The sequence below is a fragment of the Pristis pectinata genome, chromosome 14, assembly GCF_009764475.1.
Source record: "Pristis pectinata isolate sPriPec2 chromosome 14, sPriPec2.1.pri, whole genome shotgun sequence".
In the NCBI taxonomy this organism is placed as follows: domain Eukaryota; kingdom Metazoa; phylum Chordata; class Chondrichthyes; order Rhinopristiformes; family Pristidae; genus Pristis; species Pristis pectinata.
In genome coordinates this window covers 38,011,361-38,036,039 of record NC_067418.1, presented here as the reverse complement: position 1 = coordinate 38,036,039, position 24,679 = coordinate 38,011,361, and the positions used below count along the sequence as shown (strand labels likewise).

Below are 24,679 nucleotides of genomic sequence, written 5' to 3'. Positions count from 1 at the left end.
GATGAAGATTCAGAATTTAATTTAGCCACAGATTTTGAAATCGGGCACTTTTTCCGTGAGCGGATAGTCCCTCGAGCTGTTCTCTATTTCACTGGAGAAGCCATAGATGATGATGAAGATGTGAGTATATTTCTTTCATGTAATTTTAACAGAAACTTTTAAAATAGGAAATAGTCAAAATAGTTGAGCCTTGAGTTCCACTGAGGTGAAACTAAGGAACTATGATATTGAATACTTGGTGTTCATGATGAATTCACAACCCAATTGTTGAGAAACCAAAGTAAAGATTCTGTTTCTCAGAAACTAAAAAGGACTGAAAGAAAATGAATCAATTGGAAGAGTTGGTGTCTGTTTCAGAACATTAAAGCAATTTATTCAGTCAGCATGAATAAATTGAACACAGGAGGTGACACTGGATTTGAAGCTAGCTTAAGTATTCATTAGCGAAAGAGGTCAGATGTCATCGATACATATGCAGACAGATCATTCAAAGGCTAGCCCTCATTAAAATAATGAAGTAATTACAAGGGGAAAACTTGAAAATCTGCAGAAGACTCTAAATGGACTAAGATGACTTAGAAAAGACTACCTGACAAACTGCCTCAATACTTAAAGAGAAAATCTAGTTGGACATTAGAGTCATATAGTGTGAAAACAGGTCCTTTAGTAATGATCATCAAGCACTCATTTATACTAATCCATTTTATTCCGCCCTTATTGGCATCAACTCCCCCAGATTCTACCACACACCTACACACTCTTGGTAACTTGGTGACCAATTAACCTACCGACTTGCATGTCTTTGGAATGTGGAAGGAATCTTAAATACCCAGAAGAAATGCAAGTGGTCCCCAATAGAATGTGCAAACTCTCCACAGGCAGCACTGGAGGTCAGAATCGAACCCGGGCCGCTGGAGCTGTGGGGCAGCAACTTTACAAGCTGTACATCTGCTGTTCTGAATATTCCACTTGGGTTTCCAAAAATGCCTTTGATAAAACTTCTCATGAAAGACCATTACTGAAACAAATAGCAGTGGTTTAAGGCTGAGAATGAATACTTGGTGAAAGGAACCACCAGCCAGTTATTGGTGGAATGATGTCAGAATTGGGAACACAGGAATGCATGTTGAATGGAAATCCCCAGAATTCAGTGGTCTAGCCCGCATCTACCTTTGTTTAACTTCTTTAATACTAAGCACAACATGGGTATCTAGAAGATGCATGGGGAAAGGCTTTCAAAAATTGGCAGAAGGCTAAACTGGGTTTGGTGCTGGGGCCTCAACTTTATACAATTTACATTAATAACATGGATGAAGGCACTGAATGGTTGCTAACATTGACACAAAGATGGGTCAGAAAGTTGTGAAGTGGGCAGAGATCTGGCAAAGGGAGTTCAATGTGGGAAAAATAAAACTGAGGTACTGTAGAGCTGTTGAAATGCAGAGGGATCTAGATGTCATGTATCATTTGCAAAAGTCTCTTAGGCAGGTACAGCAAAAATGAGAAAAGGTAACAATGTTATCATAGTGAGGGAAGTTGAACACAAAAATAAGGATAGTATGCTTCAGTTAGGGCTTTGAGACCACATCTGGAGTACTGTGTACAGAATTGGTCTCCTTATTTTAGGAAGGAGTTCACTAGAAGTTTAGTAGACTAGTACCTGGAATGTGTGGATTGTCTTATGAGGGAGCATTGGACATGCTGGGGTGATATCTGCTGGAACTTTGAAGAAAGAGGCAACTTGATTGGAACATACAAGATCCTGAGCAGTCTTGATAAGATGGATGTGGAAAGGATGTTTCCTCTATGGGAGAAACTAGGACTTGGAATTACTGTTTTGAAAATATGGGGTCACCCTTCAAGACAGATGAGATGATTTTATTTTCCCCTACTGAGTCTCTTGAGTGTTTAGAGCTCTCTTCATTGGGGTAGTGTAAGTGGTGTCTTTGAATATTTTTTTAAGGCGAAGGTAGATTCTCAATAAGCAAGGGGTTGAAAGGGTAGCAGAATGAGATAACAGTATAGAAGAATATCTTAATACCTTGCCAAAATCCTTGCATGAGTATTGAAACAAAATGATTTTTGGTTCTACAGTGAAATTGGCCAGGAGTCCTTTCATGAGCTAGATCATTTTCTAATCAAAATCTTGCAACAAATCTGGGATCAAATTGGACAGGGTATAGATGCTCTCTGTAGTCTGAATGGACTAAATTGACTGGTAAAAATGTTCAAGTGAGAAAACTGTTGACAGATAAATGGATTTGTCATATTTCAGGTTTTGAAGCCTCGTTGTTTAGGTTTGGTGACCTGAACACAGTGGCTCTTTTTAAATCACTTGGTTATTTAAATGGACTGACTCAGTTTCCCTAAAGTCTGTTTTAAGAAGAAATATCATTAAGCATAATATCAGATGCAATATTCTTCAGACTGTTTTTAACACAATGTAAAGCCAAATATTTTAAAGGGAAGAAAATGATTATTTAATGGACATGTGGTCAGAGTAGATCTTGAATGTGGATGAGTGTAAGCTTTGCATTAAAAATCTAGAGAATATGAAGCTGCAATACTTGCCACTAATGGCAGCAGGTTGTGAGGGTGGATCACTTGTAAATTATTAAATGCTTTGTATTTGTTTTGATGGTTTAAATGCTTGGTCACAATATTAAACTGAAAGGAACAAGTGTTTGGAGATTATGAACAGTCTGAAGCAGAGGAGCTGTGATAGTTCCTTTAGAGATCCAGTTACATTAATTCATCCAAGGATGTTGAGATCTGTTTGGCCAGAACTTGACAATTGAAATGGTTGCCCTGTCCTTGTCACTCTTGCCTGGTTATATTTTTAATTTAAATATAAATATAAATTTATTAGATACTCCACAAGAAATAGTTGTGACTTTGCCATCTGTTGAAGGACATTTATAGTTTGCTCTTACCTATATCACAGATTAAACTATTTTCCTTTGTGGGCTGTTTATATTAATTTAGTACAGTTTATCAATTTACTATTACTTTCTGCATTAATAATTCAATAATATGTTTACATGAGCCTGTTAAATGAAATATAACTTTGGTTATTGGTCTTAATAGTATCTGACACATTTTATTGCTGTTAATAATTTTATTAATGTTATCAATCCAAAACAGTAGACTATTTTGTATTAGATTATTTTCGCTTGCTTTGTTCCATCTGAAAACAAAATTAATATTTGGTCACTATGGAAAAGTTCACTAAACACAAATTTTTGGATAAAATATTAAGGAAAAATCTCCTTATTGTCAGTGAATTGTACCCTTGTGGCGACTCACCGTCTAGTCGGGCGAACCGGCTCGGCAGTCGGGTCGCGCGGCGTCGGAGCGACGAGGCCCAAGATGGCGGCGGGCCTCGTCTTTCCGAGCGACGGGGAGAACCCGCGCGCGGGAAAGTCCTGATGACGTAGGACTTACGTCATTGCCGGTTTTTTTGGGCGGGAGTTTTTCTCCCTTAAAGGGCCCGCACAAGGCGGGAAAATAAACCAGTTCTGTTTGGCAATCCTCCGAGTAGAGTCTTGTTTTATTCCGCGGTAGCAACCGCTACATTGGTGACCCCGACGGTCCAAACGGCTTTTGGACCCGCGAAATGGACGACAGCGCAGCAGCCAACGCAGAGGCCGCCCCCCTAAGCGGCAGCTGGCACAGCCCACGGACCTTGGGGACTGTCTCGCCGGTTCTGGGGGGGGTTGTGTGGCGACTCACCGTCTAGTCGGGCGAACCGGCTCGGCAGTCGGGTCGCGCGGCGTCGGAGCGACGAGGCCCAAGATGGCGGCGGGCCTCGTCTTTCCGAGCGACGGGGAGAACCCGCGTGCGGGAAAGTCCTGATGACGTAGGACTTACGTCATTGCCGGTTTTTTTGGGCGGGAGTTTTTCTCCCTTAAAGGGCCCGCACAAGGCGGGAAAATAAACCAGTTCTGTTTGGCAATCCTCCGAGTAGAGTCTTGTTTTATTCCGCGGTAGCAACCGCTACACCCTGATATTAGTTCTTTATAGTTCAGTTTGATTTTGAAAAAGCAGGAGCCTTTACTAGCTATACGCTCAGCACATTCATTGTAGATTGGGCTGACTGTCGATTTTTACAGTACTGGAAGTTATTGGGTTATGTTTATGTTCACTTACAACTATTGCGGTGATTGCTAATGAACTAATTACGTGTAAAGTTGGCAGATAGTAAAGTAAACTAATTTTTATTATTCTAATAAAATGCATTGTCATGAATAAATAATGCACTGAAATAAAGCAAAAAAAAAACTCTTTTCCTAATCTAAGTGTTTGGAAACCCCATTCCAATGAACAGGGATTCCAACATGAATCATGTCATATTGGAGCAGGATCAAAGGGGCAAATTTTGCATATTGAAGTTGTGGAGTTCCTGTACAATTGAGCTCAGCTGCTGGACTCTCTTGGACTTCAACAACAGAGTTGAGTGAAGATGTACCTGGCACTCAGTACATCCAGAATTGCTGTGGAGCCATGTCATTCCAGGGTGCGTTTGGGACCAGCTGAACTCTAGCTGATAGCCGCCACAGATCAATTCAGCCCTTTTGGTTTAATGCAAAACTTTTCATTGGCGCAATAAATGAATAGTCATCTTGTAGTTGAGTACGGTTTTGGCTTATCAAATTAAATTCTTTGGAAGCAAGTTCTACAGAATCAGTGTCAACATCCAGAAAAATTAGTTTCTCAGTATTGAGGATCCTAATGAACAGCTTTAGTGCATGTGAAGTATGTTCACATTCTTTTGAGTTTGATCTTTTTTATTGAAGATTGCTTTACAGTTTCAAAATTATACCTCTGAAAGCACATGACCTTTTTAATAAACTTATAGGTTTCATAAGAAATGTGCTTTTTTCTCCCCCCAGTATGAGGTGGAGGAAGGAGAAGAAGGTGAAGAGGAGGTAAGCAATTACACAATAAGTTTCATTTCTTTGGCTGATAGAACTACCAACCTTTTTATTTTAAAACTTCCTTTAATCTTAAATGTTTTTAGCTTGAATGTCCCCTCTAAAGAATAACAATTGGAATTGTCTTGATTTCCTTAATTTCAGATAGATTGACTCTACCAATGTTTTCACAAGTCTCCCGTTTACCTTAATTGGTCTTATTTACTTATGAAAATTGCATGTTTCCTTACTCTTAACTTCATTTCACTAGAAGCGGTATAAATGATATATTCTTTACCTGTAAGTTGGTGTGAATGGGCCTAATAGCTTCTCCTATCACTTTGTAAGTACAAGTTCACACTTGCTATAATTGCTACCTCTCATATTGTTACTGACCTTGATAAAATTAAGGATGTGATGGCAAGGCACTTGGAAATTCACAATACACTTTAGCAGAGTCCAGACAGCTTTATGAAAGGAAAATAGCATTTGACAAATCTGTTGTTTGCGAATGTAATCACAGTTAGATAAAGGAAATCCAGTGCAGATGTCTGCTTGGGTATAAAATTAATACCAAAGCTGATTGAGGCCCATCAAAACCAACCCAAGCCTGAAGACATAACTATTTTTTGATATTCATATCAAACTTGTACAGAACATACTCTGGCCCTATTGGGCTGAGCTCAGATAACAAGTTCTGTTTCAGCAGGTTTAGTATACTGGGATCTTGAAGGTATTTGATTAGATGCCATGCACGGGATTATTGCACACTATTTGGTCTCAAAGAATTGGGCTAAAGTATCAGTATAAATGAGTGTAGATTAACAGAGAAAATAGGGTTATTTTCAGAGTGTGACTAATTGATCGCCACAAGGATCAGTATTCTTCAGTTTATAATCTGTTTCAATAACTTGGCAAATTGGGTGTAATATTTTAAAATTTGCAGGAGATACAAAACTGGGATATTTTTAAGATGTGAAGAGGGTGCAATGAGATGTAGATTGGTTAAGTGATTCCCAAGAGAATGGTACACAATATAATGTGAGGAATTTGGTATTGGGAAAATCTTGCTGTATGATGTATGTGTTCTTCATAAGGTATCAAGAATGACAGTTTGCCTTCCGATTGGGTGAAGATCCTGATAAAGCTGTGCCTTAAAAAGGGGGGGGGGGTTGCGGGTATAGTCATAATTACGGTGGCTTTTGTTAGAATGATTACAATGTTGTGACAATCCTTAAGAATTTGTTTCATCCACATTAATTTGACTTGAATTTGTGACATCAAGTTCCGTTTAATGCCATGTCTACTTTATTAATCTGAAACATTCCCTTAACAGGATGATGATGAGGAGGAGGAAGGAGATGAAGATGATGATGCTGAGATTGATCCTAAAGTGAGTTTTTGTTAGCTTCAAATTAAAAATGCAGCCATCTTAGTTTTAATTTAAACAGCAGCAAGCATCATCAGGTGCTGAAAATCTGAAACTAAACAGAATGCTGGCAATACTCAGCAGGTCAGTCAGCTAAAGGATTTCAATTTACCTGTTGCTTGTTATTAGCATTCAATTTATCCTTTGTATATGTTCCTACAATTCAAAATAATTAAATTTCTAGTACATTGAGTCATAAAATTTTCAACTATTGAATTTCAGAGTTGCTCAAAAATACAATTGTTCATGTGAGCTGCTTCGTGAATCATTCTAATTGTTTTGTTTGAGTTGCTATTCATGCAATGATAGGCATCACATCTTTGTTCCCTTATTAAATTGTTGTTAGAGAAAGCTGGATGCTGTTTGAAGTTATGTTCAGTCTAAACTTGGCAACCTCCAATTCCAGGTTTTTGAACTTAAAAGCTTCAGCAAAAAGAATGAGAAGGAGGCTGTGTATAAAGCAATGTACAGATTTAGTCAATTGATCTTCAATTTATCTGGTTTACATAATGTATTGAAAATTACATTTCCTGAACTTATGTATGATCTAACTTGATCTAGCTGTGTGTATATTTAAAAAAAGTTGACGATGTTTGCCCAGAAACCTTTGTTTTGTTTCCATCACTGGTCATTATTTTAAGGCATATGGAGTTGTATCAACATTTTTTGACCTTTTTGTATTCATCACCTAATTAATTACACTAGGGGCATTAAGATTCCTTGGAAGTTGGGTGGAAGCTAGGCCCAGTAGTAAATCTGGGATTTTTAAATTATAAAAAAAGTTTAGATTTATTTCTTAAATAATTTTTGGAATTGCATTTATTGATTTTAATTTTACAATTTGCAAATCTTTTTTTTAGGTTTATGGTTTTTAATTCCAGTGCTCTAAAGTTCAGGTTACATCAACTGAAAGGTTTTCAGTAACTTCTGTAACATTGGAGTGTTTCTTTGGTGTATGCAGAGCTCAATGTCAGCTTTGTATTTACAATCAATTGGATGTTGATTTGAATAAAAAGTCACCATAATTCATTTTCAGGGCTCGTGTAGACCTTTTTTGATATTTTTTTTGTTCTGGTTTTTTTCTTGTGTACTCGTGTAGTATGTATATATCCAAATATAAAAGGATAAACAAGTAAATAACAGTATTTAGTGATTTAAGGTAAATCATTATCCTTTTGTAGTTTTAACTATTGGTATTTGGATATGTTGCCTTGAGCTTCTGAAGCAATTAGTCATACCTCAATTTCATATAAATCAACCTTAACCACACAAGACCTTTAATAGATTGTTGCTTCTCTTCCCCAATGCTTAGTGCGGTCCTAAATTGCAGTAACTGTGCACTATTATTTCCTATTGGTCGGAATGTTTCAAGAGCTTTGATCTTTTAAAGCCTTAACAGGTTTTTTTCTTGCACAAAACTGGTCTTTACAAAAGTCAAGTCAGGCCATAACAGTAAAACAATCTCAAAATTGAGATTTTCACTTGTTGTTTCTGGGTGGTCAATACTTTAGGACACAACTTTGGCTTTAGCAAAGGCAGGGTTATTTTTTAGCAATGCTGTTCCTTCAGTACATGTCCTGCTGAACTTGTCTTTCAAAACAGCTGCTCAAATATAATTCAATTCAGCAAATTGGGAAGGAGTTTTATCTTCCTGTCCACAATACCCCAAACTGAATCTGAACCTTTTTAAAATGGTAAACTGCAGTTGATGATCAACCAGTTTTTTTTCCAACTTTTGTTTTAGAATCTTAAGTGCACTTCTGTGTCCCAGTAATGACATTTTCCTTATTTGATTCCACTAATACAAGACTTAATCCACCAAATCAGTACTGATCTAACTGGTAAGTATCTTTTATTAGATAAAAATGTAGCAAAGCATAGTCCAGAAGTGTGTGTTAAAATTTCACTTAAAGATGTTAAAAGAGAACAGTTAAATGCTGTCCTTACAATGAACAATTCCCAAGTCAATCTTGGGGACTTTCGAAATGGTTTGTACTTTTACTCTTGTACAGTTCTTTTGCAGCTGTTTTAACCTTCCCTTAGTAAAACCGCATGGTGATTTTTGTAATCTTTGCATAGTGCAGTGCACTAACAATTTTCAGTTGAGTTCTCCTTGCAGTGGAAGGCCGAGGAAGACTTGAGTTGAATATTGAGTTCAGATGGAAGTTTTCCAGTGATTAAAGTGTCATTAAGCATAGGCCCCAGATTTGAGGTAAATGACTAAAGAACCAAGAGGAACATTACAAAAAGTCTCATCTACACATTTGTATTCCCTCAAGACTATATTCTTCCTTGCAAATCTTGAATACCATCTTTATATCCTTCCCAAATTGTAGTTCCCAGAATTGGACTCCATATTTGACATCAACTTAGAGTATTATGCAGGTTTTATGCAACAACCAGACCATTGATATTAAACAAATACATTTAAAATCAGGTTTATTCTTTCCTAACACCTCCATAATAGCTACACTTAATTCTCTCACTATCTAGGATGCACATCCGGAGCTGGTGATTTACCTGCCTTCAGCTTCTTCAATACCATTTCTTAACTTTTTATCTCAGAAAACATCTTGGCAATTTTCTCATTTAATATAGGTTTCCAAAGGAGGCATCCTCTGTATATGATGCAGTGTTCCTTACAATTTGGTTATCTCATTTTGGCCTATCTAAAGCAATTTGTGTTTATATAACACCTTCTTTAATGGACTTCTTGAAAGGGGATAAAGATCGACATTTAAATCATCACAACCAGCCTAATATTTGATGTGGCTATGCTAATATGCAATGGAAATGAATAATGTGCCAGTACAATTACCCTGTCATTTCTTCCTTAAATGCTTCATTGAATATGTAGTCCAGTTACAGAGTAGTTACAGTTGTGCAAGCAGTTCTCCCAGAATTTTTTTTCACCCTTGGTTTTGAGTGTGGAGTCGGATAGCAACCTTTCCCTATTGAAACTGTACAAACAGAAATGGGATTTACCATTTACTCTTGAGTAACTATTTGATTTATCCTAAATGTGTTAAACAAAATTCACATTAATACTGAATAGTTGAATTTTTAACATGTTACTTTCTATTTGTAGATATACTGGATTATTGTGTAGATTAGGAAATTGTGCAAAACAGCAATGTATATACTTTCAAGTGTTTTATTTATGGTATTGTGAGAAGAAATAGCTCCTCAATTTTTTTTTAAATCTTCATTTTGCCTTTGTTTTTGTATTTAGAAACTGGTATGCATTTTCTATCAGATTGGATAAGGGACTGGGGCTGTTGTACCTTTGAATTAAAATCATAAGTGATTATGAGCATGTTCCAAAAAAGTATACTGTGTTCAAGAATTTGACGACTTTGGATTATTAAGCAAAGATTGAAATATATCTTAAATGTTTATTAGGGCTAAGTTTAGGAGACAGCAAATGTGACTCTGTTCCAAACATGGAGTCATTTAAGTATTTTGTAATTCAAAGAAGAGTAATTTGTGTAGGCATAGATTATTAATATCGGGATCCAATCTGATCAGGTCTCAGTAATTGCTGACTCTCCCTAACATTTCTTCGACATTGCTATGCTATTTAAGCTCAGTATCTGGTAGGTTTGAATACCTTTTTAGAGTTTGCCTAGCCCTGATTATTTAATTTCAGTGACATTGATATTGACCTATTTTGTTCTGAATTTTCCCCTGCTTAGGTATAATTCATATCTCAGTAAAACAATTGTACGTTTCTAGGTAAGGGAATTTTCTGCCTTATTTCTCTGATCACCTTTTGCTTAACTTTTGCTCTGTATCTTTAGTCACAATTGAACTCATTTTAAGGCTGAACCAGTTTGGAATTTTTTCAGTATTTCAATGTTTGTCTCTACAATAATTTAAGATTGTTTTGAGTTAGCTCTGTAATTGTATCATACAATTTCATTTTCCAGTCTGTTTTGTGGAAACTATCCCTTTCATATTAAAAGCTTCAATCATTTTTGAAAGTATAATTATTTTTAACTTAACTATGTTTTTATTTAAACTGATCATGTAATCTGATCTTTAATGGTTGAAAACGCTTAAATTGGAGAGAGGCTACAAAAATCACCAATGATGGTTATTCACATGTTTTTGAATGGCCTTCGAAAACAAATATCTAAAAATCATGGTCCAGTGTGAAGACCTGAGATACATAAAATCTTAGAGCATCTTTGTCTTCATTACACTATAGATTCTGGTGTGACAATGCACTGCGATAGTTTGACATTGGATTCCTTATTGGTCTATATATTCAGCACGACAGATGATGTTGGGACCAACAGTCTTTGTTGTGTCCATTGCACACAGCCATTTAATATCCAAATTTTTAACTAAGTTGGCTAGACATGGGAATCTGAGATAACTAAATGGGAATATCTGCTCAATGCATTTAGTTAAGACGCATGTAAGTACTTCAGCTTTGTATTGTGGTCTACTATTCAGGTATATATTATTAAAAATGAAATATTCTTTGCTTGTCTGCCACCATTCTTGACTACCTCTGGTCAGGTTACCATACATCGTTCTTGTCCATTTGGTTTAAGACTACTTTGCGCAAGAATGTGTATGACCTGTTATTTCTAATGAAGTTCCTCAATCTCATTTATGCATGGTATGATCATAAATAGGGTTGGTCCCTGGGATTAATCAGCTTTCTAACAAATGCTTCAGCCCATCATAAGAATATAAAAATTAGGAGCAGGTATGGTCCATTTGGCCTTCCCAACTTCCTCCATTCAAAGTCATGGCTGATCCTTTACCTTCATGCTATTTTCTTGCACTATGCCCATATCCTCTGATTCCCTAAATATGTAGAATATCAATTCCTGTTTTGAATGAACTCAGACTGTACTCCATAGCTCACCAGGTCAGAGTATTCCAAAGATTTGCCACCCTCTGTGCAAAAGATATTTTCCTTTGTCTCTGCTGACTATTCTGAGACTGTGATTCTTAGTTCCAGACTCCCCAGTGCGAGGGGGGCGGGAGTGGAATAACTGCCTTGTATCCTTTCTGTGGAGCCCTTGAATATCCACTTGGCAGCTAGGCCCTTTATTGGATTTTTAAAATTTCTTGTGCCCTTGATTTTTTTCCCTAATATTTAATCGTATTTGACAAAAGTACTAATTCAGCTACATGAGGTGTAGTATGTAGTAACTGGCAGGTTGTTTCTTTTGCCCTTTACCTGAAGCCAAGGGCTTTCACCAGTTGCAGACACTTCTGAGATATCTGAAAAGCATTCTGGCTTGAAAGTTTAACACTCTTTATCCCTTCTGTTTAGTTGTGTTGCTGATGAAATGAGGCATACTTATGGATATTGGAGGATGAGTTTTGTATTTTGACTAATAGATGATTGAGTTATCCAGTCTTACCACCAAATGCTAGAAAGGATTTGCAGCCTTCTCTATCTGATATCTTGGTCAGCACTCCTTGATTTTGCACAACATAGTGGCTTGTCCAAAGCATAAAGTCAACCACATATTATGGAACTTGTTAGGTACAAGTTAAACCAGATAGGATTAGAAAGCTTCCATGAAATAATAGGTGTGTCAGGTTTTTTTACAACAGCTCTGTAATCTTTCTGAATGGAAGCAACTTGCCATCGTGAGATTTGAAATTCAACTTTTAAGTTGCAGGTCTAGCACCACTACTGTGTGCACCTACTTCCCAGCTGTAATTTATGAAGATTCAACTGCACATCTTAGTATTACATGCTTAGGTGTAAGATCAGTTGAATTCTGATTTGGTCTGCAGCTAATAAGGCTGATCCAACTGCGTTCATTTTCACCATTTTGTGAATATCAGTTGTACTTTGGACTCCAGTGCTGGATGTATTGTACCTTTTTATTGTTCGGGAGCAGGTTAGCAGCATGGAATTCTGTTTCAAATCCTTTCAAGATCCTAGAAGAACTCAGTTATTTAAGTATCAGGTACAAGTTGCACTTAGTTTCATGCCCTTGCCTTCCAAGTGATTGCTGGAGGAGAGATCAATGTTATGACATGTTGTCCTTTAGTGAGATTGAACTTGTAAGATGCACCTGGCTGGGTAAACAAAGTGTTAGATAAACTTTTGGTTTTGGGAGTCACATCTATGCAGAAGCAGTACAAAGGGAGCATTCCATGTGGGAATCTCAAAACATTACCATGTACATTGCTCCCTTTACCCTATCCTTTAGGTCCTGTAATCAACATTATTAAGCTGCACAAAACTCATTCTGATTACCCTGCAAGGATTTCTGGCATTGAACAGTTTTGCCCTTCGAGTTGTAATTCACAATTTAGATCCATTGCTGTAATTCTTGTAACAGTTTTAGTGCAACTTTTTTTCCAGAGAGTCAGATAACTTCTAAGACTGCTCAGGAGGTGCATGTTTTTAGCTGTGTATAACCAGATACTGACATTTTTAATTGTTTTTAGATGCAAATGCCATAGTCCTTGCTGTTCCATTTGCAGCTATCCCTTCCACCTTCCAGAAGTGTGCCTGCAGTACATTACAAGTGGGTCTGGACCTGGGCTTGAAAGATGAGACCAGGTCTGATTCTAGTCCTTGTGTGTCTCACCTCTGGGTTCCTGGTCTTGGGGTGAAGGGACCTGGAATTTGGTTTGGGGAAGAAATTGAGAACTGCCTTGGGTCTTCAATTGCAGGCTCTTCAACATTCTCTCATGCTTCTTCTGATGTCACAGGTTGTTCCTTTTTAAAAAATTGTCCTGGGTATTTCTGGAAACTGCTAGCAAGCCATCTGAGAGCAACCAGTGTGACCAAATGGGACAGAAACAGGGCTGCTGGGATAGTGAGTGCAAACAGAACAGGTCTTTCAGAATGTGGTGTGCAGGCCATGTGTTGTACACTCATCCTTCAGCAGATGAAGTGATTACTGAAGAACATTGAAAGTTTAATGTTTTCTCTTGCTGAAGATTGACTCTATTCACTATCATCAAACTGTCACTTTTAGGCTTTAGTGATGCAGGTTTACACAATCATCCATGACACTCCGTTCTCTCAAATACATGTTGGGTTCACTGTGATCCAAGGCAACCTCGGTGCTTGAGGTGTGCATATGAGACAGCTATATCCATCACTAAATCTAACTACACCAAATTGAGCATTGGTCTTGCTTTTCTCTACCAAAACTGCCCATAGTTGTACAGTAATCTTTGAGTGGAAAGATAACTTGAGGTTTTAGGAAGGTGGGGCGAGAGGACAGATGACAGTTGTCTTTGTCCTTATTTCACCTGGGAAGTGTGAGCAGGCCAAGTCTCTTGCTGAAAAGATCAAATCATTTATTCAGTGGCTTTCTACCTTTCCCTATTCCTCCAACCCAAACATTTCTCCAATGTTCCATTTATAAAGTCCATCCTCTCTATATGTCCCCTTTATTTCTTCTGCATTCTCATTTTGTTCCTTGGACCCACCTTCCACGTTTGACTTCATTCCTAATAAAATGCTGACCAAATGACTTTTGATACTTCCTTTCTAACTCCATTCTCCACACCACCCATGCCTAGGTAACATTGTTACCTCATCTTGAAGATGCTTCTCGGTTTCCAAAAAAATTGCTTATTTTGTTCCTTTTCCCTCAACACATTGAGCATATTCTTTCTTCAATCTGTACCCATCTTTCCTGGCAGCTGTCTTTAAGAATACTGAAACACCCCTTTCAAATCATAATGTGATTAGGCAGATCAGTTTTATGAAAAAGTGCATTTAAAACTTGGATACCCTGATATCCAATTATTCATAAATCCCATTGATTTGGCATCTGGCTCATTCGTTAGTCTGCAATGCAAGGAGGGAGCTGTGTGTGGCTAGGGCCAGAGTCCAGACTGTAAGCTGGGCTTGGGAACACATGAATGTGGGTAGGTTTGTGGCTGGAGTCGGGGTTGACAGTGCTTTTAGGTTAATTTAATTTTGTTTGGCAAGCTGAAACTCAACTCACCAGGTTCTATTTCCTGCTCCCTTTCAACTTGTATTTTTTTGAAACAAGTGAAATAAGTATGTTGGGTTTATGAATAGGAGTAACATCCAACAGTTCCATAAATCTGATGCAGCACTGAAGTCCCAAGGATGCCAAGTTATGGGAGTTTTACTTTAGCATTTGACAAATTGAATGGTTCTTTATGGATGTATCTAATGGCGTCGGTACAGGCAAACCAACAGATGTGTATTTTGATTTCAACAAGGCATTCTATGAAGTTCTACGAAGAAGGTTACGACGCAAATTAAGGGCTCATGGTATTGAGGGTAATAAAGTAGCATGGATTCAGGAACATTTAACTGACAAAAGAAAGGTAAACTAATTATTTGATTGTCAGACAGTAAATAGGAATTGCCACAGGAATCAGTGTTGGGGTCTTGGCTATTTGCAATGGTATATTATGTCAAGTTTTGCTAATACAAATATAAGAAATAAAGCTGACGTCTGCAAGTGGATGTAAACAGGTCAAAAAGAGGTTAAAATAGAGTAGATGCAGTATAATATGTAGAAATGAGCTTGACCACTGGGGATAATTTTTTGAAAAAAGGCAAAATATTTAAATGTGAGATGAGTGGCTGGTGTTTGCAGATCTTGGGTATCCTTTTACAAGATTATAATTTAGCATGCAGACATAGTAAGCAATTAGGGAGGCAAATGGCATAATGCTCTTTATAGCAAGAGAAATGGATTGCAAAAATTGCATAGCTTTGCCACAACTGTGCAGGACTTCAGTGAAATCACACTAGCAGTACTTTGATTATACTTGGAGAGAGTGATTGTTGGGATGAAGAAATTGAGGAAGGTTGAGCAATTTGGAATTCAAGAGTAGGGGGGTGACCTTATGATGCAGAAGATTCTGGTAGGGAGGGTAAAGGTAGATTGTGTGAAGATACTGGTTTTGTTGGTTGAAGCTAGAACTGGGGCCATAGTTTCAGGATTAAGAGTCCCATTTAAGATTGAGATGAGCAGTTTCTTCTGAGAGTTGTCACTCTATGGAATTCCCAACTTGAGTGCTTTGGCTCTGATTCATTAAATATGTGGTTGAGAGAGATTTCTGGATGAATAAAATTCAGGGTGATAGGGATTGAGCAGAAAAGTGGAGGCCAATGTTAGTTTGTCATGATCTTGTTGAATGGAGCAGGTTCGTAGTCTACTTCTCCCTTTTTTTATGTTCTTATCAAAGTTGCAAATTAATCTGTCTTTCAGTCTCTGCGGCATTATAACATGACCACAGTATGTTGATCCCTTGTCCTCTATTCAAGGATGATATGCTTGGTTCTGTCTCATCTATCTAATCAAAGCCAAAACATCTCAATGGCTTTCCTTACTATTCTATGCTTGCAACTTGAATTTCACGCATCCTGGCCTCCTTCCCAAAATCTTATGGTTCTCTGTCACAAAATTAATCTAATTCTATTTCCACTGCCATTTTGTTCCAGACTCCAGCATCTGCAATCTCTTGTTTTCCACAACCTACCTAGGATTTGTCATCCACTCATCCACAACAATTTTATATCATTTTTCCATTCTGATGTACATTCTCCTAGCATTCTTGTCCTTGCTGACCTAAGTGGGCATCCAGTCCCTTAATGTACAAATTAAAATTCTCATATTTAAATTCCTTTATGGGTCTACTTACTTCTAACTTTTATTACATTAAAATATATATATTCTGATGATCATGAACTTGAAATTTTAACACTTCTCTCTGCAGATGCTGTCTGACCTGAGACTTTCCAGCATTTTCTGTTTCTCATGTACATATTGTATATCAAGCACCTCATGTTCATTTATATTTTGCTGTTTACATCTGTTGAAGGATATTATATTTGCTAGTTGGGATTGGGATGTACCAACTCTTAATTTGGTATGGCTCATACTTCAAGGATGGCTTCTGTCATGTGAAAGAGAGAGCATGGTGGTGCAACAGTTGGTGCAACAGTTGGTGCTGCTGCCTCAACTTCGGGGACCTGTGTTCAAGCTGACCTTGAGTGTTGTCTGTAGAGTTTCCATGTTCTGTGTCCACATGAATTTCCTCTGGGTTTCTTGTTTTCACCCACAGAGATATTCTAGTGGGTTAATTAGCTACTGTTGATTGCCCCTCATTATAGGATAATGGTAGGGAGTGCAGTTGATGGACATCTGTGGTGGATGATGGGTTATGGGGGTGTGAGGATGCCAGTGTGGCCATAGGGTAGCCTCCTGTGTCATTGTATTACTGAGTTGTCATTCTTTAACTATTGGTAATTACTGGAATTCTTCCTGAGAAGATTCTCTGATCATTTACATTTGAAAGTCATTTTAGAATAAAGTTGCTTGAAAAGTACTTTATAGATCCTGGGTCTCCATTCAGAATAGAGCATGGGGAAGAAAAGATTAAGAAAAGAACTTACTGTGACAAGTTCTTAGTGTGGGTGTTGCTGTTGTTCCAAACGTATTGAAAACCTCTGTCTGTTCCCATTTGTATTTTTACAAGCAAGTTAGTGATATTGGAAATGAACTCATTTGCATTTCTCTGCCAGATCTGGAATTATTGGGGATATTCCATTGTTCAGTTTCTTGTTCACTGAGCTGTTTTAAAACATGGTGGGTAATAAGAGCTTCAGGAATTGTACACTTCCTTCCCTCTTGTCTCTGCTCCACTTAGCTTCCTGAAATTTCATTAATACTAAAAGTCCCAAATGAGTAGTATCATCTCAGCCACTTCCATTAACTCTCCCTCAATCCCAGTGGTATTTTTACTGTCCAGACATTGGCTAGAATGCATGCCAGTGCTGCAGATAGGACACCTGTAAGAGCTCCCACTAACCAGATATTTTCCTCTCTTCCAGAAAGAACCCAACCAGCCTGCTGAATGCAAGCAGCAATAGGAGTGTGGTACCAAGGAAACACCACTGCCTAGAGACTGACGCCATGTGATAAAGTGTATCTAAAATACTCTTGTGCAGTTGAGGCAACACTCCCTACTGCAGCACAATCTTATAAGCTAAACACTATTTTAAAATGCATGGGTTGCTCTAACTTCAGTTTTTCTTTTTCCTACTTTTTGCTTACTTTTACAGTGAAAAAATACAAAATTCTACTTAAAAATGCTGAAGGGTTCACGACTGTAAGGTAAAGCAAGCATGCACTCTGCAGCTCTAATGAACACTGGTATTTTGAAATGTAGTGAGTGTTACACGCTTGTCACTTGCAACTAGGGGCAGCATTGCTGAGTGAGTCGGTGATTTTCATGGTCTTCTGAAGTGCATCTTTCCTGTGCTGCCCAATATTTGTGAGCAGCTACATAGAGTTTTAGCATTCTTTCCATTAATATTTATATTTAAATACATTACAAAAGCTTAATTTCCTACCCAGTCCAACTGTGCTATGATCACCATTGCTGTTTTAGTCCAAAATGGTGATGGTATACAAAATATATATACATGGAGGCTGCGCTGAAATGTTATTATCACAGACTTATTTATTACTGTTATACAGAAACTACTAACCAGCATGTGGGGGGAAAAAATCCAATTTCCTGGACATATTAGTTCCAGTTGCATCCACTTCTCCAGAAAAGATGCACATTTAGGATGTTGTGAGAATCATCATCAGTATTCCTGTGGAAGTAAAATCTTTAACACAGATCTATTTTTATTTTTGTGTCCAGCGCACAGCACTGTGTCCAGGCATAGAGTGCTCCAGCCTTACCTTGTTCTACACAGTTGTAATGTACCTTAATATGCTGTTTTCAATTTGTACAGAATAGCCAGAGTATTCTAATAAAGTTGTGCAACATTAAACAAAAAGCTGGTTCTTTTTAATTCTGTTCAGTAATCTTTGTGTTATCATGTTGTTGAATGTGGAATAAACTGTTCCAGGAAATATTAGAAGTAAGTTTTGGAATGTAGAAAAGTTTGCTTCAATATAAATTCAGAATGAAGTGATTTAAATACAAAAAAAGTTTCTCCTGGCCTGTGGTGGATATGACTACTAAAATAATTCAAAAATTATGAACACTTCATATTTCTAAATACACTGGCATCCCATTTAACACTACCCTGTAGAGTGCTGAATTGCTATAGCACTCTTGGTTCTCCAGTCTGAGCATTCACAGGTACATAACCCTATCCCCCTCAATTTTTTTTTTAAATCACCATGTGTTGGGAACCTGGCCTGAATCCCTGCCTTCCAGTGCTGGTAGAACTATGAATAGCTCAAGCTCACTGCCTGAGAGGGCCATACTTGGGCTGACCCAGTCTGGTGGTGTGGCTACTTTATATTGAGATGCTGGATGTGAAAGCTGCTGCTGTTGTCTCCCCCTTTCCTTGTCTGGCTGCACAGCTTACCCCAGCCCAGAGATTTCTCAATGGTAACAAACTTAATGACCACTGACCTTGCCAAAGAGGGCAGAGGGTTTGTGCCAGGTTCCTCCTTTTAAGCTCCCAATTCTCTTCGTGCTCTTGTTCCTGGGAACACATCTGAATGTCAAGTGGGGCACCAGTATAAAAAGCATAAAATGTTGAAAATAATCTTCCACTGGCATTCTTTTGATTATGGGGTATGCCTGTCTTAGAGAGCAGCATTTAATGCCCATCCTTAACTGCTTCAGAAATGTGGTGCCTGCCTTTAACCATTGTTTTCTCCACGAAAGGTTCGCTCATGCCTGTAAGAGATTTCATGTTTTGGTTCAATATCTGTGTCATAACTGGGAAAAGTTTTAGCTTGCACAGAAAACTGGAGGGGGGGGGGGAAGGAGGCTGGAAGCTAGGAAAGAAATACAAGCAATGATGGTTCAATGCAAAAGGGGATAGTAAATGAAACAAGCAAAGAACTAAAAGATGAGGTTAAATGGGAAAAGCAGAATTGGAAATTGTTGAATTGAAAAGCAAGGTGCTGCTCCTTGTCTATGTTGAACTATGTTGTAATAATGTGCAAGGGAAATTACCAAGGAGTGAGTTGGAAATCAAAAGTACAAGTTGTTTTGCTGTTTCACCTGTGCTTGGGGCCTGGACATGGGGAAGAGAAAAGTGATGGATAAGGCCGTCATGAGCAAGCTGCTCTTTCAAAATGTTAAATGGGTGTGTGCATGTTGGTCGTCGCATTGTGCTGAAATTAGTAATGGCTGGAAAGTGTAATGTTGGCCACGGAGGTCATTGAAAAGGAAGAGAGGTTTTAACCCATGAAATTAAGCAGAACATTGTCACCCTGAACCGGGAAAATCAGGGGGGGGAAAAGAAACTATATTCAGTTTCATTGTGTCTGAAAGAAATGACTCGAAACAAAGGTAGGCATGGCTAATGCCTGCACTATATCCCCACCAATTGTTACTAGGAGGAAAGTAGTATTAGCAAGTTCTTCAGTGCATAAACAATTTTAACCAGGAGGAGGATGTCTGAACTTTTGTTCAAAGAAGAACAAAGTCTGTAAGGCAGTCTTGAGGGTGAATGTGTAGGAGGATTGGATATACTTGGTGAGAATGAGACTGTTTAGGACCAGGAAACTAGTTGTAAGAAAGATAAATAGGTGAGGTGGTTTGGAAGGGGGGGGGGGGGGGGGGGGGGGGGGGGGGAAGAAAAAAAGATAGAAAAAGTTCCTTGAAGTATGAACCAGCTTGTACAGGGGTCCTGTAGGATGGTTATGGTTGTGGCTGTTGGGCTATGATTTTGAGGGGGAGACCTTCAGTAGTGGGGTCAAGGTTGAAGAGAGGTGGTAGATAATACCGAAGTTGGCATTTGGCCTCTGCAAGGTAGATGTTAGTTCACTAAACAACTTCAATTTCCTTTTGTCAGATTTAATGACAATGTTGGTGCTGGATGCTTTGCACAGAGGAATGTTAGTTCATGAGGATAGGAAAAACTTGGCTGAAGAATTCAATAATTTGAAGAAAGACTGTCCAAGAGGAAAATCCCAGGTCCAATTACTGAGGCATTTAGATAGACAAGTAGGCAAAGCATAAGGATATGGCCCTAATGCAGCAAAAGGAATTAATGTGGGCTGAAAGGCTTGTTTCTGTGCTGTACAATGCTGAGAAGATGGGACCAGAGGAGAGAAATTCTGAATATGGGAGAAAAAATGTTTTGAAGTAGGGGGTGGGTGGGGTAAGGTGGCCTAAGCAAAATGAAAGTGCAGGAACTGACCAGTAAAGAGGCATTGAAAACAACACATCCTCGGTCGAGTTCAAAATCATTAAGTGAAAAAGCTGAGGCCTTGGCTAGGTTCTGATTATTGGGATAAAAACATGGAACTGGTGTGACTGGAAGGATGGTTGAGTTAGAGAAATGTCAAGAGGAAGAAATATTGGGAAAGTGTTTGTATTCAGAAGTTTTTGCCACTTGGAGGAAAAAATGCCAAAGCACTGGATGAAATAAAACTAAACCCAGACAGTGAGGGCAGTACTAGTGGAGGGTGAGAGCTTTGTGTTGTGTATGTTCTCTGGTTTCAGAAGGGCAGTGGTTTGTGAAAAGCTGGATATCCTGGGGCTAGTCATTGATGGGACAGGGACAATTGCTCACACTTTACCATCAGCCAGCAGGTTTGCATGTGATAGTTTAAAAACAAGCTACCACCAAAGTTGATCCTCCTCGCAACCAAGTGATTGCACAAAGCTCTGCAACCAGACCACAGCCAGGCAATGACTTAGAAGGAATTGCCAAGAAACTGCCCATCAGCCAAGGTGCTCCCGTTAGCCTGCTTATGCAGGGAAAAAAAGTGGTGCCAGCATTTGATGTGCTGGATTTTGCTATGGTTTATTCATAAAATACAGAATGGCAATTGGCCACACAGGAACATGCTCCTTATCAGTAAACAGTGTCAGCTATTATCAACCCTCTATCATAAAATTAACAAAGGTGCTAGTCTATGTAATCTGTTAATTAACTGGATAATACAACAGCCTGTGCAAGTTGCTAGTAATTCTTTGTTATTCAACCTTGTGATGGCAAATAACAATCACAAACAAGGGACTCTTACATCATGAATGATTAATAAAACCCTCATGGCCATGCACAGTAAATCAGTATCTCAATAACAACTGGGCTAGAACTGTAATATCAGCCCATGAGTGTAGGTGATAGGTCATAGGTGACTCGTGTCCAAACCCATTAAATACCCTCCCATTCACATGGTTCAAGTATTTGCTGATTGCTAGTTGCAGTTACCCCTAACATTTCAGATTTTTTGACTCACTCAATGTAGGATAGGTGCTTGTTGACAGTGTACAAGTTACAACAACTTGAAGTTAATTTGCTGACACTTCCAGCACCAAGAAAGATCAACACCAATGCCACAGAAACACTATCAAAATTGAGTTGTATTCTGATATATTATTCCAGTGCCTTCCTTGTTGTGGTCAGCATTCCCTTCTTAAGCCAGTCACGTGAACACTGTCCACACCAGAACTAAAACAGAGCAATTAGTTTTTCCCAAAGTAATGAGGAATTGGTGATAAATGTTACCTTGTCAACTATCCAAAAACAATCACATAATTTCTTGCATGTAATCATGAAACAATCAACTGCAAAAGCAATCAAAGGATTGTTGCAGCGGAATGGAGGAAGCACCACATCCTCTGTTACAAACACGTGAGGACTGCAGTGGTCCAGTTGTGCATATCTGTAAAAGAGCTGTACAGTGTTCTCTGCATCCTGATGTAGTCGCCAGCTCTTATCAAGCACTTTAATGAAATCTATTTATAAAAATATTTGTTCAATTACATGGTAACAGAAATCATCCAATGAAATAACACATTTCAAATGTCAAAAGAGGTTCCTTCTGAGGTCAGGCATTCATGAATATGGAAAGATTATCAGAGCCCACACATTACCCAATACTGCAGGAATGTGCAAGTGTTTTGTATAATAATGAACTACAGCAATCCTTAATGGATTTACTGAAATAAACGTACAAAACAGTACAGATTAAATGTTGAAAAAGAGTCCTGTGACTGATAAGATTTCTTTATCAGTCACATGTACATCAAAACACACAGTGAAATACATCTTTTGCGTAGTGTTCTGGGGCAGCCCCCAAGTGTCGCCACGCTTCCGGCGCCAATGTAGCATGCCCACAACTTCCTAACCTGTATGTCTTTGGAATGTGGGAGGAACTAGAGGAATCCCACACTGTTAGGAACTGTGGGCATGCTAGGTTGGCCCTGGAAGAGCGGCAACACTGCAGGCTGCCCACAGCACATTCTCAGTAACGCAAAAAAGACACATTTCACTGTGTGTTTCGATGTACGTGACTAATAAATAACTATCTATATTAAAGATGTCTTCGCTGTAATGAATCTGAGTACATTCAATGCCTGGGGAACCAAATGCCAGAGCCTGCAGGAAGGAAGATAGAAATTTGATAAATTCATCAGATGGCACTAACATTCTAACTACGATGAATCCATGGAAGCCAGTTTAGTTCCATGTGGCACCTGGTGTTGGGCATTTCGCTTTTAAAAAAATGTAGTAACTTGTTCAGGTTCACGTCTCGAGTCATGGAATAATACAGCATGGAACCAGGCCCTTCGGCCTAACTGGTCCATACCAGCCATGGTGCCCACCAAGATGGTCCCATTTGCCCATGTTTAGCCCATCTCTCTAAACCCTTCCTAGCCATGTACTTATCCAAATGTCTTTTAAATGTTGTGATTGTACCTGCCTCAACCACTATCTCTGGCACTCATTCCATGTACACACCACCCTCTGCATGAAGAAGTTGCCCCTCATATTTCTTTTAAATCTTCCCCCTCTCACTTTAAAGCCATGTCCTCTCATTATTAGTTCCCCTTCTTTGGGAAAAAGACGATATGCATTCATCCTACCTAGACTCCTCATGATTTTGTACACCTCTATCAGGACAACCCTCAATCTCCTTTCCAAGGAATAAAGAATTAACCTGCCCAATCTCTCTATATAACTCAGACCCTCGAGTCTTGGCAGCATCCTTGTAAATCTCTGCACTCTTTCCAGTTTAATGATTTATTTCTTATAACAGGGCAACCAAGACTGTACATAATACTCCAAGAGCAGTCAACTGCAACACAACATCTCAACTCCTTTACTTGATGCCCTGACTAATGAAGGGCAGCGTGCCAAATCCCTTCTTTACCACCCTGTTTACCTGTGCCACCAATTTCAGCAAACTATGTACTCCTTGGTCCCTCTGTTCCACAACATTCCCTAGGGGCCAACCACTCACTGTACAAGTCTTGTACTTGTTTGACTTCCCAAAATGCAACACTTGCACCTATCTGAATTGAAAGCCATTTGCTCTCTGCTCAACTATTTGCGTTTTCCACGTCAAAGTTAAAAATTCCATGGCATTAGAAGAAAACTGCCCTGGTTAGTAATTCCCATTAATGCCACTAAGATTTGTATCTGGGCATTCTGCTGATCGTGGGAACTTGCTGTATGCAGAATCACTACTGCTTTTACCTGTATTTCAGTGTAAATCAGCACTGTTGAGACATTCAAATGTTAACCACTTGCAAGTCACTTTTCTACTCACTACGATTCTCCAAGCAGAGCCCAAATTATGCCATGAAAACCTTCATTCACTTACACTATGGGGAATACCAAAATGGTGGCTACAATTTGATAATTTTACTTTTGAAATTACATCTTACACTGCCTGTCCATCACCTATTACTGCCTGCAGATATTCAGCAGGACTTAGTTATCAGTGGGTTATCAATGTGTTTAAGAGGATTGAGTCAGGAAGACATGTACCTTGAATGGATCAAGAGTGGTGGTGATGCATCAATTTCAGAAGTGTTTTGCTATTTACACCGGGTATCTTACAGCCATTTTGCTGCACTTTACATTTTTGAGACTTCAGTAACTGCAACATCACAGTGCATCATCACCAAGGTGGCATAGTGCACTGCAGTTAGTACAGCTGTCTCACAGCTCCAGCATCTGGGTCTAATTCCAACCTCCTATGCTGTCCTTCTGAAGTTTGCATGTTTTCCCAATAACTATTTGGGTTTTCCCCAAGTGCTCCCGTTTCCTCCCACATCCCAAAGACATTTGCTGGTTGGTAGGTTAATTGACCACTGTGATTTAGCCCCAGTGCAGGTGGCTGGTGGGACAATCATGGAGTGGCTAATGAAAGCAAGTGGGGAGTAATGGGATTGCTCTGGATATAGGCATGGTCTTAATGAGCTGAATAGCCCAAGTTGTAAGAGATATTACAGAGCCAATGGCTCTGATTGCAACTTATGAAGAGAGCCATTTTCTCTTATCTGTTACTGGAAGAGGGCATTGCCTCATTTGTTGTGCTGTCCAAGGTGCAGTCAAATTGCATCCAATTCCTGTAATTACAGCATGAGCCTTCATATAGTGATCTTTCAAATCTCAGAACGCAGT

The 24,679-nt window shown here is 38.8% G+C and overlaps 1 protein-coding gene across 3 annotated transcripts in view; it reads left to right on the top strand.

Moving 5' to 3' along the window:
• The window catches only part of LOC127577771 (nucleosome assembly protein 1-like 4), a 66,765-nt gene extending 48,641 nt beyond the window's left edge, over nucleotides 1–18,124 (top strand). For 2 of the 3 annotated variants that reach the window (XM_052029319.1, XM_052029320.1), the window contains 4 exons: nucleotides 1–120; nucleotides 4,893–4,928; nucleotides 6,250–6,306; nucleotides 17,165–18,124. In XM_052029319.1, coding sequence (XP_051885279.1) covers nucleotides 1–120; nucleotides 4,893–4,928; nucleotides 6,250–6,306; nucleotides 17,165–17,203 — 252 coding nt within the window. In that variant the 3' untranslated portion in view covers nucleotides 17,204–18,124. Of the gene's footprint in view, nucleotides 121–4,892; nucleotides 4,929–6,249; nucleotides 6,307–10,037; nucleotides 10,078–17,164 lie in introns of all 3 variants that reach the window. The other variant, XM_052029321.1, reaches the window with a different exon arrangement.
• The last annotated feature ends 6,555 nt before the right edge of the window (nucleotides 18,125–24,679 follow it).